Genomic DNA, 18090 nt, shown 5'->3' with positions numbered 1-18090 from the left:
CAAGTGCACCAGTCCCATCTGCTATGCTGATTTGATTTTCTACATGCTCTAATCTTGGATCTTCCAGCTGGGCAAATGGCTTGGTAGTGAGGAACTAATAGGGGTGGGCCAGATGTCAGGAGCCTTGCTGTCTGAGTTCTTTTTGGTCATTTGTATTTATGAATAGCTTTAACCAGAAGCCTGGTCTGGGTGTAGTTATTAGATATGCTATTTTCAGGGGCAGCTAGGTGGCGCAGTGGAGAAAGCACAGGTCCTGGATTCAGGAGGACCTGAGTTCAAATTTGACCTCAGACACTTGACACTTACTAGCTGTGTGACCCTGGGCAAATCACTTAACCCTCATTGCCCTGAAAAAAAAAAAAAGAATCCCATTTTCTTTTTTTTTCCTTTGTTTTTTGCAGGGCGATTGGGGTTGTGACTTGCCCAGGGTCACACAATTAGTAAGCGTCAAGTGTCTGAGGTCAAATTTGAACTCAGGTCCTCCTGAATCCAGGGCCAGTGCTTTCTCCACTTCAACACCTAGCTGCCCCTAAGAATGCCATCTTTAAAAAAAGCAATTACAGGAGAAACATCCCAAGAGAAGATATAGACCTAACACTGAAGTGTCTGGAGCCAAAAAACAAAAGATAAAGAGAACAATGTGCTGGGCACTCTGGATCATGGAGAATGTAGAGGGGACAAAAGGGTAAGAAGACTAGGTACTAGTTAATTTTCAAAACTTAAGTCCCATGTTGGAAACAGCACCCTCTGCTTTTAGTAATTCTGGCTGCTGGGGAAAGGGAAGAGAAAGAAAAACTGCTGTATAAGATTTTTTTAAAAAAATACAGGCTTGCATTCAGAGGCGTGCTGGTAAATGTTTAATAACTGCCTCTCCCTTCCAAAAATCTACCCAAAGACACACTTCAAAATAAATTGTTGTTGTTCAGTTGTTTTCAGTTGTGTTTGATTCTTTATGACCTACCTCATTTGGGGTTTTCTTGGCTGAGATACTGGAGTGGTTTGCTATTTCTTTCTCGAAGTCATTTTACAGACCAGGAAACTGAGGCAAACAAGGTTAAGCGACTTGTTCAGGATCTGTATTATTTAACATTTTCCTGTCATTTTCTTAAATTTGGGCAATCAACAAAAATTGCCCTGATTTGTAGCCTTTCCCAATTTCCAAGGTCCAAATACTTATATTGAAAATTTAACAACCGGCTCAAAAATGAACTTGACACTCTTTTAAATTAATTCTATATTATTCACATCTTTTTCTATAACTTTCTTAAGTCTAGATAATCTGCAGGACTATACATCGAGCCCTGATTTGGAGCCTTTCCCGATTTCCAAGGTCTAAATACTTACATTCACAACAGGCTCTCCAAGCAAGCTCCAGCATAAAACCGTTGTCAGAAGCCAGGTAAATATGGGAGGAGGCGCTTTGCGAGTCTAAATGAACTACATTTCCCAGAGATCTGATGGACGCCCGGCTTACTATTGATTGGTTCACAGCGAGTCAATCGGTGATACATCATGCAAGAGACCAAAGATAGGGAAACGGGGGCGGGTCCTTCCTCTTTCAGAGGTTTGCTTGCCATTGGTGTCCAATAGGACGGGGTTGGGGGGAATCCCCGAAGCTCCCCAGGACTTCGGTTCCCGACTGTAAACTACGAAGGTGCCAGTCGACCCAGTGCACTTAGCGCTCTGTAGCCTGCGCCCTCGAGGATCGCGTGGAGCTGCCCGGGAGAGCCAGGAAGCGCTTTCTCCTTTCAGCACGTGGGTACGGGTGCAGCCCGGGGCGGACCAACACTTGGGTCGGTCGCGTCCTCCCTCTCTGGCCGCTTGCCCTAGTTCTTCCCGTTTCAGGACGTTGGCATCTTGGGTAGCTTGGGCCGAGTTAGACTTGTGCAGGGAGGTGGAGGGGGCGGGGAACTGTTTATTTGGCGCCGCAGGGCTTTTGAAAAGGGGGCATTAAGCCGGTCTTCATGCTTCCTCTCTTCCAGACCCGCCACTGGTTTGCTGGTCTCAGCATCTGCAGTCGTCTGGGGAGAGTCCTTGTTCCCGCTCAGCCGCCTTTCTTGGAGTTTGTGGCCGGAGGAGCAGCGGAGCGCTCATCATGCCACCCACTTTAGAAGAGCTGCAGCCGCCCGGTAATTGAGAGGGAGCTGGTGCGCACTGGTGTTTGTTTGTGTCTGGAGTCATTGTTGCTGTGGTTTGGAACGTTCCTAGACTGGCTGAGCGCCACCTAGAGTCAGCCTGTGGGTGGGCCACGGGTGGCAGCACTTTTCTGATGATTATTTTTTTTAGGGGGTTGGTGTTGTCCAGGTCCTCCTTTTTCCTCCCTCAATTTTTCTTTCTCATTTTCTTTCTAACATAAACTCTGAAACTTCAGAAAGGCTGGTGGAAGCGATACAGCGCCTGTTCTCAGGGAAAGCAGATTTGTTGATATGGGCACTCACTGTGCTTTATTCAAAGCCCAGATCGTTCTAGAAGGGTTACCAGTGAGAGAGATATAGGGAGCCACACTCAGAGGTGGAGCCTGGGATAGAGCATTGGGCCTGCAGTTAGGAAGACCCTAGTTTAATTTTGACTTCAGACAGGAGACTATGAACCTAGGCAAATCATTTAATCACCCCCTGCCTCAGTTTACTTATCTGTAAAATGGGATTATACTATATAACACCTTCCAGGGTTATATTATCCTGTGCTTGGCACATAGTAGTTGCTTAATACATTTTTTAAATTAAATTGTTGTGAGGATCAAAATTAGATAATACTTGTAAGGTGCTTTGCAAATCTCAAAGTTCAATTTAGGGTGCCCTAGAAATATTAGTGACATTCCCCCCCCCAAAATTTGAAAGTTTTTAGTTCCAAAATCTATCCCTTGGTCCCCTCCCCCTCCCTGAGATAGTAAGCAATTGCATATAGCTTATACATGTACAACTATGTAAAACATTTCCATAATAGTCATTTTGTACAAGAAGACTCAAATAAAAGAAAAAAAGTGAAAAATAGTATGCTTCAGTCTGTATTCAATCAATATCAATTCTTTCTCTGGAGGCGGATAATATGCTTCATCATTAGTCCTTTGGCATTGTCTTAGATCTTTGTACAGGGTGATAGAAATACTGTACAGATGAAGAATACCAAAGTCATTCACAGTTCTTCATCTGTACAGTATTTCTATCACCCTGTACAAAGTTCTCCTGGTTTTGCTCACTTCACTATGCATCAGTTGTTGTAAGTATTTCCAGGTTTTTCTGAAATCATCCTGCTTGTCATTTCTTATAGCACAATTATATTCCATTACACTCATATACCACAGCTTGTTTAGCCATTCCCCAGTTGATGGGCATCCCTTTGATTTCCAATTTGTAGTCACCACAAAAAGAGCTGCTATCAATATTTTTATACAAATAGGGCTTTTCTCTCTCTCTCTCCTATCTTTGGGATATAAACCTAGCAGTGGTATTGCTGTATCAAAGGGTATGCAGAGTTTAATAGCCCTTTCGAATAGTTACAAATTGCCCTCCAGAATAGTTGGATCCATTCACAACTCCACCAGCAGTGTATTAGTGTCCCAGTTTTCCCATATCCCCTCCAACATGCCACATTTTCCTTTTTTGTCATATTAGCCAATCTGGTACCACAGAGTTGTTTTAATTTGTATTTCTCTGATCAATGGTGATTTAGAGCATTTTTTCATATGACTATAGATAGCTTTGATTTTTTTGAAAGCTTCCTGTTCTTATCCTTTGACCACTTACTTATCACTTGGAGAATGACATGTTTTTATAAGTTTGACTCTTTTTTATATATTTGATAAATAAGCTTTTATCAGAGATACTTGTTGCAAAATCTCTAACCCCGCCCCTCCCCATTTTCTGCTTTCCTCATAATTTTGGTTGCATTAGTTTTGTTTGTGCAAAAAACTTTTAAATTTTATATGGTCAAAATTATCCATTTTTATATTTTGTAATGTTCTTTATATCTTCTTTGGTTCTAAATTCTTCCCCTGTCCATAAATCTGACAGATAAAGTATTCCTTGCTCTCTTAATTTGCTTATGATATCACCCTCTATGTGAAAATCATGTACCCATTTTGATTTTATCTTGGTTTACAGTGTAAGATGTTAAGTCTATAACTAGTTTCTGCCTACTGTTTTCCAGTTTTCCCAGCAATTTTTGTCAAATAACAAGTTTTTGGATCTTTGGGTTTATTGTATACTAGATTTAAAAAAGTTGGGATCTTTGTGTTTATCATATACTAGATTACTGTGGTCATTTATTATAATTTAATTTGTACATAATCTATTCCACAGATCCATCACTCTGTTTCTTAGCCAGTATCATATTGTTTTGGTAATTACTGCTTTATAATACAGTTTGAGATCTGATACAGTTAGACCACCTTCTTTTGCATTTTTTCATTGGTTCCCTTAATATCCTTGAGCTTTTGTTGTTCCAGATGAATTTTGTTATTATTTTTTTCTAGCTCTATAAAATAATTCTTTTTTTTTTTTTACGGGGCAGTGGGGTTAACTGACTTGCCCAGGGTCACACAGCCAGTAAGTGTCAAGTGTCTGAGGCCAGATTTGAACTCAGGAACTCCTGAATCCAGGGCCGGTACTTTATCCACTGTGCCACCTAGCCGGCCGTAAAATAATTCTTTGATAGCTTGGTATGGCACTGGATAAATTAATTTAGGTAGAATTGTCATTTTTATTATATTGGCTTGACCTACCCATGAACAATTAATATTTTCCCAATTGTTTAGATCTGACATTATTTGTGTGAAAAATGTTTTAGAGTTGTGTTCATATAGTTCCTGGATTTATCTTAGAAAGTAGACTCCCAAGTATTTTATATTGTCTACAGTTATTTTAAATGCAATTTCTCTGTCTCTTATTCCTGAACTTTGTTGGTAGTATATGGAAATGCTGATGATTTATGTGGGTTTATTCTATATCCTGCAACTTTGCAAAAGTTGTTCATTTCAAGTAGTTTATTGTTGATTCTCTAGGATTCTCTAAGTATAACATCATATCATCTGCAAAGAGTGATAGTTTTAGGGGCAGCTAAGTGGCGCAGTGGATAAAGCACCGGCCTTGGATTCAGGAGAACCTGAGTTCAAATCCGGTCTCAGACACTTGACACTTACTAGCTGTGTGACCCTGGGCAAGTCACTTAACCCTCATTGCCCCACCAAAACAAACAAACCAACCCTCCCCCCCCCAAAAAAGAGTGATAGTTTTGTTTCTTCATTGCCTATTCTAATTCCTTTAATTTCTTTTTCTTCTCTTACTGGCATAGCTACTGTACTGCTATTGCTAGTACAATATAAAATAATAGAAGTGATAATGGGCATATTTGCTTCACCCCTGATGGTATTGGGAAGGCTTCTAACTTATCTCCATTACAAATAATGCTTGCTTAAGGAAAGCTCCATTTATTCCTTTGTTCTCTAGTAGTTTTAATAGGAATGGGTGTTGTATTTTGTCAAAGGCTTTTTCTGCATCTATTGAGATAATCATATGATTTCTGTTGGTTTGGTTATTGACATGGTCAGTTATGCTGATAGTTTTCCTAATATTGAAATAACCCTGCATTCCTGGTATAACTCCCACTTGATCATATCGTATGATCCTTGTCATGTATTGCTGTAATCTCTTTGTTATTATTTTATTTAACATTTCTGCACCAATTTTCATTAGGGAAATTGGTGTATAATATTCTTTTCTCTGTTTTGGCTCTTCTTGGTTTGGGTATCAGCACCATATTTGTGTTGTAGAAGGAATTTGGTAGGACTCTTTGCCAGTTTTTCCAAATAGTGAGTTTTAAACCTGTTTTTAAAACAGTAGTAAGACTTTCAACACTCTATTTTCAGCAACATTAAACTTATGTCTTTGTTATTCTAATTGGGTTGTCAAAAAAAAATCTAGTTTCCTCCAGGTTTAAATCTCTTCCTTACCTTCTCTAGTAGTCTGTAGATGTCTCAGTTTTGAGAGATTAGCATTGGGACTGTGAGCATTTTAAGTACTTGGAGCTGAATAATGAGGAAGGTACAGTAAGTTCCTTTCCTGTTCATGCCTTAAGACACCACAGTGATTAGGAGAACATGGAATAGTTTACCTGTCAGATCTATGGATAAGGGAAGATTTTGGGACCAGATAAGATTAAAGCATTACAAAATGTAAAATGGATAACTTTGATTATATAAAATTAAAAAGTTTTTGCTCAAACAAAACCAATGCAATCAAAATTAGAAGGAAAGCAGAAAACTGGGAATACATTTTTATAGCAAGTATGTCTGATTAAGGTCCCATTTCTCCAATATTTAGATGAGTCAAATTTATATGAATACAAGTCATTCCCCAATTAATAAATGGACATGAACAGAAAATGTTTAGACAAAGAAATCAAAGCTATCTGTAGTCATATAAAAAATGCTCTAAATCACTATTGATTAGTGAAATGCCAATTAAGACAACTCTGAAGTACCACCTCAAACCTGTTAGATTGGCTAATATGGCAAAAAAGAAAAGTGATTAATGTTGGAGGGGATGTGGGAAAGCTGGGATGCTAATCCACTGTTGTGGATTTCAACCATTCTGGAGAACAATTTGAAACTATGCCTAAAGGGCTATAAAACTGTGCATATCCTTTGATTTAGCAATACTATGCTAAGTCTGTATCCCAAAGAGATTTTTTTTTTTTTGCCTTTTTTTTTTTTTTTTTTAGTGAGGCAATTGGGGTTAAGTGACTTGCCCAGGGTCACACAGCTAGTAAGTGTTAAGTGTCTGAGGCCAGATTTGAACTCAGGTACTCCTGACTCCAGGGCCGGCGCTCTATCCACTGCGCCACCTAGCTGCCCCGAGATTTTTTTAAAAACCTATTTGTACAAAAATATTTATAGTAGTTTTTTTTGGTGGTGACTAAGAATTGGAAGTTGAGGGGATGCCCATCAATTGGGGAATGGCTGAACAAGTTGTGGTATATGATTGCAATGGAATATTATTGTACTATAAGAAATGATAAGCAGAATGATTTCAGAAAAACCTACAGACTTACATCAACTGATACCAAGTGAAGTGAGCAGAACCAAGAGAACATTGTACACAGTAACAGCAATATTGTACAATGAAGAACTGCGAATGACTTAGCTATTCTTAGCAACATAATGATCCAAGATATTGCAAAGGACTCATGATGAAAAATGCTATCCACCTCCAGAGAAAAAACTGATGTCTGAATACAGATCAATACACTTTATTTTCCTTCCTTCCTTCCTTCCTTCCTTCCTTCCTTCCTTCCTTCCTTCCTTCCTTCCTTCCTTCCTTCCTTCCTTCCTTCCTTCCTTCCTTCCTTCCTTCCTTCTTCCCTCCCTCCCTTCTTCCCTCCCTCCCTCCTTCTCTCCCTCCCCTTCTTCTTCTTGCACTTAATCTATATCTGATTACCCTCTCAGGGAGGGGGGAGGGATAGAATTTGGAGCTCAAAACTTAAAAAAACCCCAACAAATATTAAAAATAGTTTTTACATGTAATTGGGGGGGAAATTAAATATTTAAGAAAAGCAAAAAAAAGACATACATAGAGAAAAAATGAATGAGAAAACATGAGAGAGGCCTTTCTGGTTTTTGGGAGTGGCATGATGATCAGAGCGCCTCACTTGGAGTCGGTCAGTTCTTGGTTCCAATCCAGCGAAGACAGTTGTCAGCAGTGTGATACACATGGACAAAGCCACTTTCCCTTCTCATCTGTGAAGTAAGTGTAACTGCTCCTTTCAGGGGCAGCATAGGTGGTGCAGTGGATAGAGCTCTGGACCTGAAGTAAGGAAGACCCGAATTCATATTTGGCCTCAGACATTTCCTAATTTTGTGACCCTGAGCAAGTCACTTAACCTCCATTTGCCTCAGTTTTCTTCTCTGTAAAATGAGGATAATAAGAGCATCTGCCTCTTAGGATTGTTATAAGGATCAAATGAGATAATATTTGTAAAGTGCTTCATAGTGTCTAGCACATAGTTCAGTCGTATCCCCATGGACGTAGCACCCTGGACCCTTCTGTCCTCCACTGTCTTTCAGCTTTGTCCAGGTTCATGCTTATTGTTTCCATAACACTATCTATCCATGTAACAAGAAGATGGAACTTATTGGAAAAGACCCTGATGTTGGGAAAAATTAAAGGCAAAAAGGAAAGGGGAAACATGAGACGGATAGATAGTTAGGAAACTTGGTCCTTTCTGTGCATGTTACCTCAACTTGCCAAGGTCAGAGTGTCTCTGTTTTTCATTCTCAGACTAGTTTCTGGCTATTAACTTAAAAAAATTTTTTAGTGGGGCAGTTGGGGTTAAGTGACTTGCCCAGGGTCACACAGCTAGTAAGTGTTGAGAGATTTTTAAAAATGCTTGTGTTCCCACCACAGACAGTGCCTAGTGGCTTAATACATGAATTGAATTAAAAGGTGGAACAAAAGAAATTGATAGAGATTATTTTGTGGCTTTACTTTCTGGAAATCAGACTCAGGCACTTGGGATCAGGAAAATCTGAGTTAGAAACCAGCCTCAGACATTTTCTAGCCATGTGGGATGGGTCATATAACCCCTCTGAGCCCCAGTTTCCACATCTGTAAAATGGGGATCACAAAGTGGTTGTGAGAATCACATGAAATGACATGTAGTAAAGCACTTTGTAAAACTTTAGAGTGCTATATAAATGCTATCTTTTAATATTATTATCAAATAAATGGAGTTGGGAGAAGTGTTTTTGTTTTGTTTTGTTTTGGTTTTTTGGGGCAGTGAGGGTTAAGTGACTTGCCCAGGGTCACACAGCTAGTAAGTGTCAAGTGTCTGAGGCCATATTTGAACTCAGGTGCTTCTGAATCCAGGGCAGGTGCTTTATCCACTGTGCCACCTAGCTGCTCCAGAAGTGGTTTTTTAAACCAATGGAGCTATGATTCAAATGTCTTTTTTTTTTTAATATGTTGCTATAAAAAGTCCCTGCTTTGCCCAGGCCTCACAAAGCTCAGAGACCACTCCTTTCTACTCTCCTTCTGTAATAATACACACTCTCAAGATTTACCCTGCTCTTGACTGGGTTAATTTCCAGTTCCTATCCCCTTTCTAGGTGGTTAATGGGCCAGAAGAGAATCAGGACAGAGCAGTGCCACAGAAACCCAAGGAGGAGACATGTCTCCTCAAGGAAGGGGTGGGTGATCAAGAGCATCTAAATAGTTAGCCTTAGAAAGCCAGGCTTTTAAAGCACTTAATGTGTTATTTCTATTGACCCTATTGAGCCCAGCATTATTCTCTCCATTCTACCTGTATAGGAAACTACCCAGGGTCAAATACCTAGTGAATGACTAAGTCAGGATTAGATTTAGGGCTTCCTGCCTCCAAGGCCAACACTTTCCACTGCACCACCTTGCTGACATTCCTATGTGAGGTAGGTAGAGGACTGAACAAAGGCTGTCAGATTTAGCAATAAGGTCATTGTTGGCCTTAGCTCAGTTTCCTTCTGATGAGGGGAGGAGGCAAGGGTTAGAAGTCAGACCATAAGGAGTTGAGAATTCATTGGGTCATTTTTTTCAGGGTCTCAGGCCCTACCTGATCTCAGTCTTTTTGGTGGTGAGGACAGTGTCTCCCCACCCTCAACCCACCTCCTCTCCTATTTTACTTCATATGTCTAAAGTTGGAGGCTGGAGGTGGCCCCTTGGATAAGAGCTTGGGAACTGGAGTCCGGGAGACCTCTGACACTTTGACTAGCATGCCTCAGTTTCCTCAGCTGTAAAATGGAACTCATAATAGCACCAATTCCCAGGTTGTCATTAGGATCAAATGAGATAATAGTTGTAAAGTGCTTAGCACAATGAAGGCACACAGTAGGTGCTTAATGCGAATTAGATTTGGTAGAGGGGGAACTTTAGCAATCATTTGATTTACCCTCCCCATCCCCACTTTGCAAATGAGGAAAGTGAGGCCTCAAGACCTTAAGCCATGTATTCAAAGTAACACAGCTGATTAGTACCAGAGCTAGAATCAGAAACCTGGTTTCCAGAGTATTCTGCAGCAGGTGAGAATCAGCTTGACCTTTTCATGGTCTGGGTATAATAATAACCAAGAATTTTTAGTGGAGTAGGACAGTTAGTGTCTTAGGGAAACAGGATTGCCCGGGGAAGAGCAGGGAAGGTTAAAAGGGAGTCAGATTAGGTGCAAGCTAGAAACTCGTTGTCCCTCCCAGGAAGCCTGGAGGTGCCCTCCAAAGTCAGCAAGTAACTGGGTGTTCTAAATGTACAACAGATTAGAAAGCTAGAGAATCTTTGCTTGTTGGCACCAAAGACTAAAGAGGACATTTGGAGTTGGAATGATAGCTGTGTTTCTTCTTTCTGAAGACGTTGCTCTGTAGATTCTTATTCTCTATTGAAGCAGATTGATATAAAGGCTCATATACCATATGTGCCAGGCTTAATCAGTAAACTCTATGGCGATAGTATTAGACAGGACTGATACAGCAGAAAGGGCTGGATCTGGAGCCAGGGGACCTGGGTTTGAATTCTGCCACTTAGTAGCTGTGTGATTTTGGGCAATTAACTTAGCCCTTCTGGGCCTTGGTTCTATGATAGGTAACATTTATATAGTACTGACAGTATTGTGCCAGACACTGCTAAGCACTTTACAATTATCTCATTTGATCCTCACATCAGTCTTGAGAGGTAGGTGCTATTATTATCCCCATTTTACAGATGAGGAAACTGAGGCAGCCAGAGGTTAAGTGACTTGCCCTTTATACAGCTAGGAAGTATCTGAGGAAGGATTTGAACTCAGGTCTTCCTGACCCCAGGATCAGCTCTCTATCCACTGTCCCACCTAGCTGCCCCTTTAATAAAAGAGCTGTACTAGATTGTCTCTGAGTGTTCTTTTTAACTCTAAATCTATTATCCTCTAAATCACTGGTACTTTGTAGCAACAACTTCTGAGGTTTAAGGAAGGAAGCAGTGAAGAGAACTGTTGTGAAAACATTAACTAGAATGTGTAATTTGTAACTTTGGGGCCAAAGGTATGAAGAATTACCAAGCTGACTTACATACCTAAAGTTTCCAGAGGGTTCCCTAGGAATTCGGGACAATAATAAAAACTGAGATTTATTTAGTACCTTAAAGTTTGGAGAATGCTTTCCTTATAGTCTCTTTTGGCCCTCACAAAAGCCTTGAGAGGAAGGTACTATAGGTATTCTTATCCCCATTCCACGGATGAATAAAGTGAGGCCCTCAGCGGTTGAGTGACTTGCCTGTGACACAGCTAATAAATGTTAGAGGTGGGATTTGAACCTGTTTTGCTCACTCCCAAGTCCAACACTGTCCACCTTGCTCCGGGCTATATCAGTTAGTATCTCTCTAGTTTAATCTTTTGAATTATGGCCAAAATGAAGACAGTACAGAGGATACTCTATCCCTTAGTATTACCCTCTGCGTCTAGCACCATCCTGAACCCTTAAATGATCTTTAAGTGTTTATTAAAGTGAGTATAGGGAAATAGGTGGAATTCTGTGATCACTATTTAAATAAATATAACCTTTTAAAACAAAGGCCACCTAGGTCCTACAAAGGGAAATCATACCTAATTAATCTGTTCTTCTGTAAGATGATGGTGCAGGCCCTCATCATCTCTCTCCCCTGGACTATTACAAGAGCCTGCCGGTTGACTTTAGTTCTATACCTTTCCCCTCTCAAGTCCACTGTCATCCACTCACCTGCCAAGGGGATTTTCCTAAAGCTCATGTCTGACCATGTAATCCTCATAATAAATTCTACTGGTTCTCTTTTACCACCAGGATCATATGTAATATCTCCTCATTGGCATTTAAAGCCCTTCATAACCTCTTTCCTCCAACTTTCTATTTTTCTTATGCCCCTTCATGTATTAGGTGATAATGACACTGGCCTCCTTGCTGTCTAGTGTTTTCAATCACCATTTACCACCCACCTCCCCACCCCTGCCCCACCAACCTGGAAAATTCTCCTCAATCTCCACCCTTCAGGTTTCTATGGCTTTTTAAAACACCACCTTCTACAAGAAGCCTTTTTTTTTAAAAATCTTAATTCTAGTGTCTTCCCTCTTGATTATTTCTAATTTATTCTATTTATATCCTATTTGTACATTATTTTTTACATGTCTCCCTCATATTATGAACTCCTTTTGAGCAGGGACTGCCTTGCCTTTCTTTATGTACTGGCACATAGTAGGTGCTTAATACATTTATTAACAGATTGACTATTAGAGTCCCTTAAGGGGAGAATTGATGTTAATAGGGAACCCATGGATATAAGTAGTTTTTTTTTTTTTTAGTGAGGCAATTGGGGTTAAGTGACTTGCCCAGGGTCACACAGCTAGTAAGTGTTAAGTGTCTGAGGTCGGATTTGAACTCAGGTACTCCTGACTCCAGGGCCGGTGCTCTATCCACTGTGCCACCTAGCTGCCCCGGATATAAGTAGTTTTGATTTTAGAGTTTTTGACATTTTGCAGTGAATCAATTAAACAAATAACCAGGTTGATTTTGATTGCTGGGGCAGACTGTTTTGGCTTAGAGATAGACAATAAAAGATAGGCATAAGTAGGTTTATTTCCTTATGGGAAATATAACCAGTGAAGCCCATGGGGAGTGGTAGGATGAGCCTTATTAACCACCTTTCTAAAAAAAAAAAATTAAAATAAGCAGCATGAAAAAATGACTATCTGAGGAAATCTCTCTAAGTTTTAAGATAGCAGTAAACTTTTCTGGGTATTGAAATGTATAGCCAATGGGGAAAACTGTAGTAATGTCTTGTGAGGGAATTGTAATTATCCCATTGAAAATATATATATATATATGGGAAAAATGCTATGGAGCTGATACTATAATTAAGTGGAAAGAGACCTAGATTTGGAGCTGGAAGACCTGCATCCAGATTTAGATTCTACTACTTATATTGCCCTTGTGACTTTGGATAAGTCACCTCCACTCTCTGGCTCTCAGTTTCCCTACGTATAAAAAAATAGATTGGATTGTTAGCCTAGGTCTCCCTCCCATTGTGTATAGTCAGTGAAAACAAATCTATACATTGGCATTGTAAGTGGCAAGAAAGTATAAGTCAGTTCTGTACCTCTAGTCTACTAGCTCTCTCCCTAAGGGAGGGCAGTATGCTTTGTTACTGGTTTTCTGCAGGCTTAGTTTGTCATTTCTTACATCCTTATTTTAATTTGGCCTTCTCTGTTTCCTAACTCTGTTGTTGTTTGTCCTTCATTTTCAAAAAGGTCCATGACATCAGGGTGATGTCATGACTTGTATTGAATTGGATTTTCTTTTTTTGCGGGGCAATGAGGGTTAAGTGACTTGCCCAGGGTCACACAGCCAGTAAGTGTTAAGTGTCTGAGACCAGATTTGAACTCAGGTCCTCCTGACTCCAGGGCCGGTGCTCTATCCACTGCGCCATCTAGCTGCCCGATTGTGGTACTTTTAACAGAAATAATTTAGAAAATGCAGGAGGTTTTAGGGGAAAAGATAATGAGTTCAGTTTTGAACATATTGAGTTTAAAAAGTCAGTCAGTGGATAAAGCACCGGCCCTGGATTCAGGAGTACCTGAGTTCAAATCTGGCCTCAGACACTTGATACTTACTAGCTGTGTGACCCTGGGCAAGTCACTTAACCCCCATTGCCCCGAAAAAAAACCAAAAACCAAAACAAACAAAAAAAACCCCAAAACTAAAAAGTCAGTCAATAAGCATATATTAAGTACCTACTATGTGCCGGTCACTAGGGGATGAAAAGCCCAAAAAGTCCCTGCTCTAAAGGAGCTTACAGTCTAATGGAGGGGACAAGATGCAAGCAATTATGTGCAAACAAGCAAGGTTATGAAGGGCTTTAAATGCCAACAGGATTTTTTATGTTTGATCTTGGAAATAATAGGAAGCCAGTGAAATTTATTTAATTTGGGGACAGGGGGTGTCATGGGCATATCTGTGCTTTAGTAAGATCAGTTTGATGGCTGAGTGGAGGGTCGATGGACCAGAGGCAGGGAAACCACCTACCAGGCTGTTGCAATAATCCAGGTATTAGGTGATGAGGGCATGCACCGTGATGGTGGGAGCATCTGAGGAAAAAGAGGTGCATATCTGAGAGATGCTAGGAAGATAAAATCAATAGAAATTGACACCTAGTTCAACATGAGGGAATAAAAGTCAGGGAGGAGTTGAGATGGACAATTGGGCTTCTAGCCTAAGTGACTGGGAGGATGGTGGTCTAACATGATGATTGGGGAGGATGGGGTGATGTTATGTTGTCAGACCTTGGCTCAGGGAGATCAACTTGACAACTTAATAGAGGATGGCCTAGAAGGGGAGAGACAGTGCAGGGAGACCAACCAGTAGATTATTGCAGTAGATCAGAGGTAAGGTGATGAGGGCATGGACCTGCGTGGTGGCAATGTCAGAGAAGGAGGCATATGTGAGATATGTTTGGAAGATAGAAATGACAGGACTTGATAACAGATCAGATATGGAGAGTTGAAAGAGAATGAAGAGTCAAGGATGGCATCAAGGTTTTGAGCCTAGATAACTGAGGGGAGGGGAAGGGAGGAGGAAAGGGAAGGTACTGTTGACTGTAATAAGGAAGTTGGAAAGAGGGGAGGGCTTGGGGGGAAAGATAATGACTTTACCTTTTGAGTTTCAGATGTTTATGGGACATTCACTTTGAGATATCCAATGGGTACTGTGGAAATGTGAGAATGGAGGTCAAGACAAAGGTTGGGGTTGAACAAATAGATCTGAGAATCATCCGTATAGAAAATTGAATCCATAGGATCTGATGAGATCACCAAGCAAAATAGTGGGTTTTTTCCCTTGGGTTTTTTGTTTTTGTTTTTGTCTTTTTTTTTTGTGAGGCAGTTGGGGTTAAGTGACTTGCCCAGGGTCACACAGCTAGTATGTGTCAATTGTCTGAGGCCAGATTTGAATTCAGGTCCTCCTGAATCCAGGACTGGTACTCTATCCACTGTGCCACTTAGCTGCCCCATCAAGCAAAATAGTATAGAAGGGAAAGGGGCCCATGATGGATCCTTGGGAGACACTGACTGGTATCGAGCAGACCTGCATTAAGATCCTGCCAAGGAGACTGAGGAGGGGCAGTCTGACAGGTAGGAGGAAAACCAGGGGAGAGCAATGTTGTGATAGCTGTAGAAAAGAGAGTACCAATGAGAAGACAGGGCTTAACAGTGTAAAAGGCTGCAGAGAGGTCAAGGACAATTAGAATTGAGAAAAATCCATTAGATTTGACAATTAAGAGATCATTTGTGATGTGGACAGCAGTTTCAGGTGAATGATGAGATTGAAAATGAAACTGCAGAGTTAAGAAGAGAGTGACAGGAAAGGAAGAGGAGGCAGTGATTGAAGATAGCCTTCTCAAGGAGTTGAGCCAGGACAGGGAGGAGAGATAGAGGACAATAGCTAGCAGCCAATGTGGGATTGGCACCCAGAACCCGGGGGATTAGGGCTGGATATGAAGACCCGGGAATCAGTCTGCTTAGAGGTGATGATTGACTTCATGGGAGCTGATGAAAGTCACTAACTGGGAGAAAATGGGGATGAGTGAAGAGGGCCCAGGAGGGAGCCATGAGGGATGCCTGCAGTTAATGGGAGTGTCATGGATGAAGTACTGGCAGCAAGATTTCATTTGGTAGCTGTTCATTGCTGTTGTTCATGCTGTCTGTGTGTACTCTATTTTTCTTGGACAGTGAAACTGTTCTGTCAAGGGGTGTTAATTTGTATTGATGGTTAAATCTCCAGTATTTGGGGACTGACAATATAGACGCTTGGAAATCTAGAATATCCGGCCTAGAGTGTCCTCCCTTGGCATAGACAGCCCCACTGTCTGGCTTTTTCAGTGCTCTGTGATCTGTTTGTTGCACAGGTAGATAAAACAACTCCTTTTTTAGTTAAAAAAATTCATTAGGAATTAGTTTAGCATGATTATTACTATTACTACTAATAAAATGACTACTTTGTATTAATAGTGTATTGTAATTGCTTTTGCTAATCCTGCTGCTTATTATATTATTAGAGATCTAATTGCACAATAGAAGTGGGAACTTGGGGGTGGGGGTAGGGGGGTGTGTGGTGGTGGGACTTTCCATCAGAAATATCCTTGAAAGCTAAAGTGACCTTGAAGCTCCCTGATTGCTATTTTGCCTTGAGTTAACTCTCTGACCATTTGACTTTTCTCTGAAATGGGGACAATAATAGCTTCCAGGAGCATTATGTAAGACTGTAGCTAGTGATTATCATACTATTCAAAATGTTCTATTTCAGTTAGACATTGTTATAATTTTACTAAAGCATTTTTACAAAAGTATATTACTATTCATCCTTTTTTCATGCAGTGTAGCCATGGCTTACAGCTTAATCTGGGAATTTAATTCTTTGATTCTACTATAAACTAACCTCCCCAACTTTTTGGGGAGAGCATAACTTCATCTTTATTATATTATTATTTTAAAATTTTTGACATCAATTTTAAAAAAAACTTTGTGTTCAAAATTCTCTTCCTTCCTCTCCCCCCTCCCCGAACTCAAGCAATTCAATATAGGCAATACAAGAGCAGTCATACAAAACATTTCTACATTAGCCAGGTTGTGAAAGAAAACTTCAGATAAAGGAACTAACAAAAAAAATTATGTTTCAATCTGTATGCAAATACCATCAGTTCTCTCTCTGTAGATGGATTGCATTTTTCATAAGACCTTCAGAGTTGTTTTGGATCATTGAATTGCTGAAAATAACTGAGTCATTCACAGCAGATCATCTCACAATATTACTATTATTTTGTATGCAGTACATTTCACTTTGTATCAGCTCATGCAGGTCCTTCCAGGTCTGATAGCATCCTGCTCATTTTTTTTTTTAAATAGTAAACTACATTTATATAGTACTTTAAAGAGAGATTTCCTTACAATAAACCCATGAGGTTGATTATTGCAACAACAGTAATAGATAACATTTATATAGTACCTTATACTTAAAGATTTATAATTTCATCTTTGAAATGAATTGTTTGATTTAAACTATTCATCTTTTTTTTTAAGCTGGAAAGAAAATCCTGAAGAATGATATTGAAGCCATTTTGCAGGAGAAGATCATGGTGTTGGATGGCGGTATGGGAACCATGATTCAACAGTATACATTAAGTGAAGAGGATTTCAGAGGACAGGACTTGAAAAACCATGCCAAGCCTTTGAAAGGCAACAACGATCTCTTAAGCATAACTCGGCCTGATATCATTTACAAGATCCATCAGGTATTGCACAATACAATACAGCAAACTGTTTTTAAATGCTTATTCTCTACAGAGTATTGTAATAGGCATTGGGGAGGGAAATGGAGATAAGATACAGTCCCTGCCTTTTGGGAACTTAGAGTCTAATAGGCCATTAGGAGTCTTTCTCAGGTAGCCAACATGTACAATATTATCCATGTACATTAGGAGTTATAAAAGTTATATATAGGGGGCAGCTAGGTGGCGCAGTGGATAAAGCACCAGCTCTGGATTCAGGAAGACCTGAGTTCAAATATGACCTCAGACACTTGACACTTACTAGCCGTGTGACCCTGGGCAAGTCACTTAACCCTCATTGCCCTGCAAAAAAAATTAAATAAATAAAAATAATTTTAAAAAAATTTAAAAAAAAGTTATATATAAAGGTAATTACTAACTAGGGGATGAGGGGTGACTTTCTGTAGGAGGAGTCATTTGACTTGGGCTTTCAAGGATATGTAGGAATTAACAGACAAAGGAGAAGGGAGGGCATTCCATACAGAGGGAGTAGTCTGAGCAAAGAGATGGAGCTCTGTGTGTGCACTGTGCGTTCAGAGGGGCACAGAGTTGTCCGAACTGACTGGCGTGTAGGTGGATGAAGGAGAGTGATGAAAATCAAGTTACTTAAGGCAGGTGTGACCCCAGGTCCTGGAGGCTCTTTTGTCCCTGATAGATGAATTTGAACTTTACTTGGGAGGCTCTAGGGAGCCATTAAAAGTTTGTGAACAGAGGACTTGCTGATGAGAACAAAGGGGACGGATTCCAGAGATTT

The 18090-nt window shown here is 40.3% G+C and overlaps 1 protein-coding gene across 1 annotated transcript in view; it reads left to right on the top strand.

Moving 5' to 3' along the window:
- The first annotated feature begins 1580 nt into the window (after positions 1–1580).
- MTR (5-methyltetrahydrofolate-homocysteine methyltransferase) overlaps positions 1581–18090 on the top strand; it is a 127435-nt gene continuing 110925 nt past the window's right edge. The window contains exons 1-3 of the mRNA XM_043962581.1: positions 1581–1759; positions 1983–2129; positions 17089–17300. Coding sequence (XP_043818516.1) covers positions 2096–2129; positions 17089–17300 — 246 coding nt within the window. The 5' untranslated portion in view covers positions 1581–1759; positions 1983–2095. The remainder of the gene's footprint in view (positions 1760–1982; positions 2130–17088; positions 17301–18090) is intronic.

The sequence above is a fragment of the Dromiciops gliroides genome, chromosome 4 (genome assembly GCF_019393635.1).
Source record: "Dromiciops gliroides isolate mDroGli1 chromosome 4, mDroGli1.pri, whole genome shotgun sequence".
Lineage (NCBI taxonomy): Eukaryota > Metazoa > Chordata > Mammalia > Microbiotheria > Microbiotheriidae > Dromiciops > Dromiciops gliroides.
Note: the sequence above shows the minus strand (reverse complement) of the source record. Positions and strands in the feature narration are given on the sequence as shown.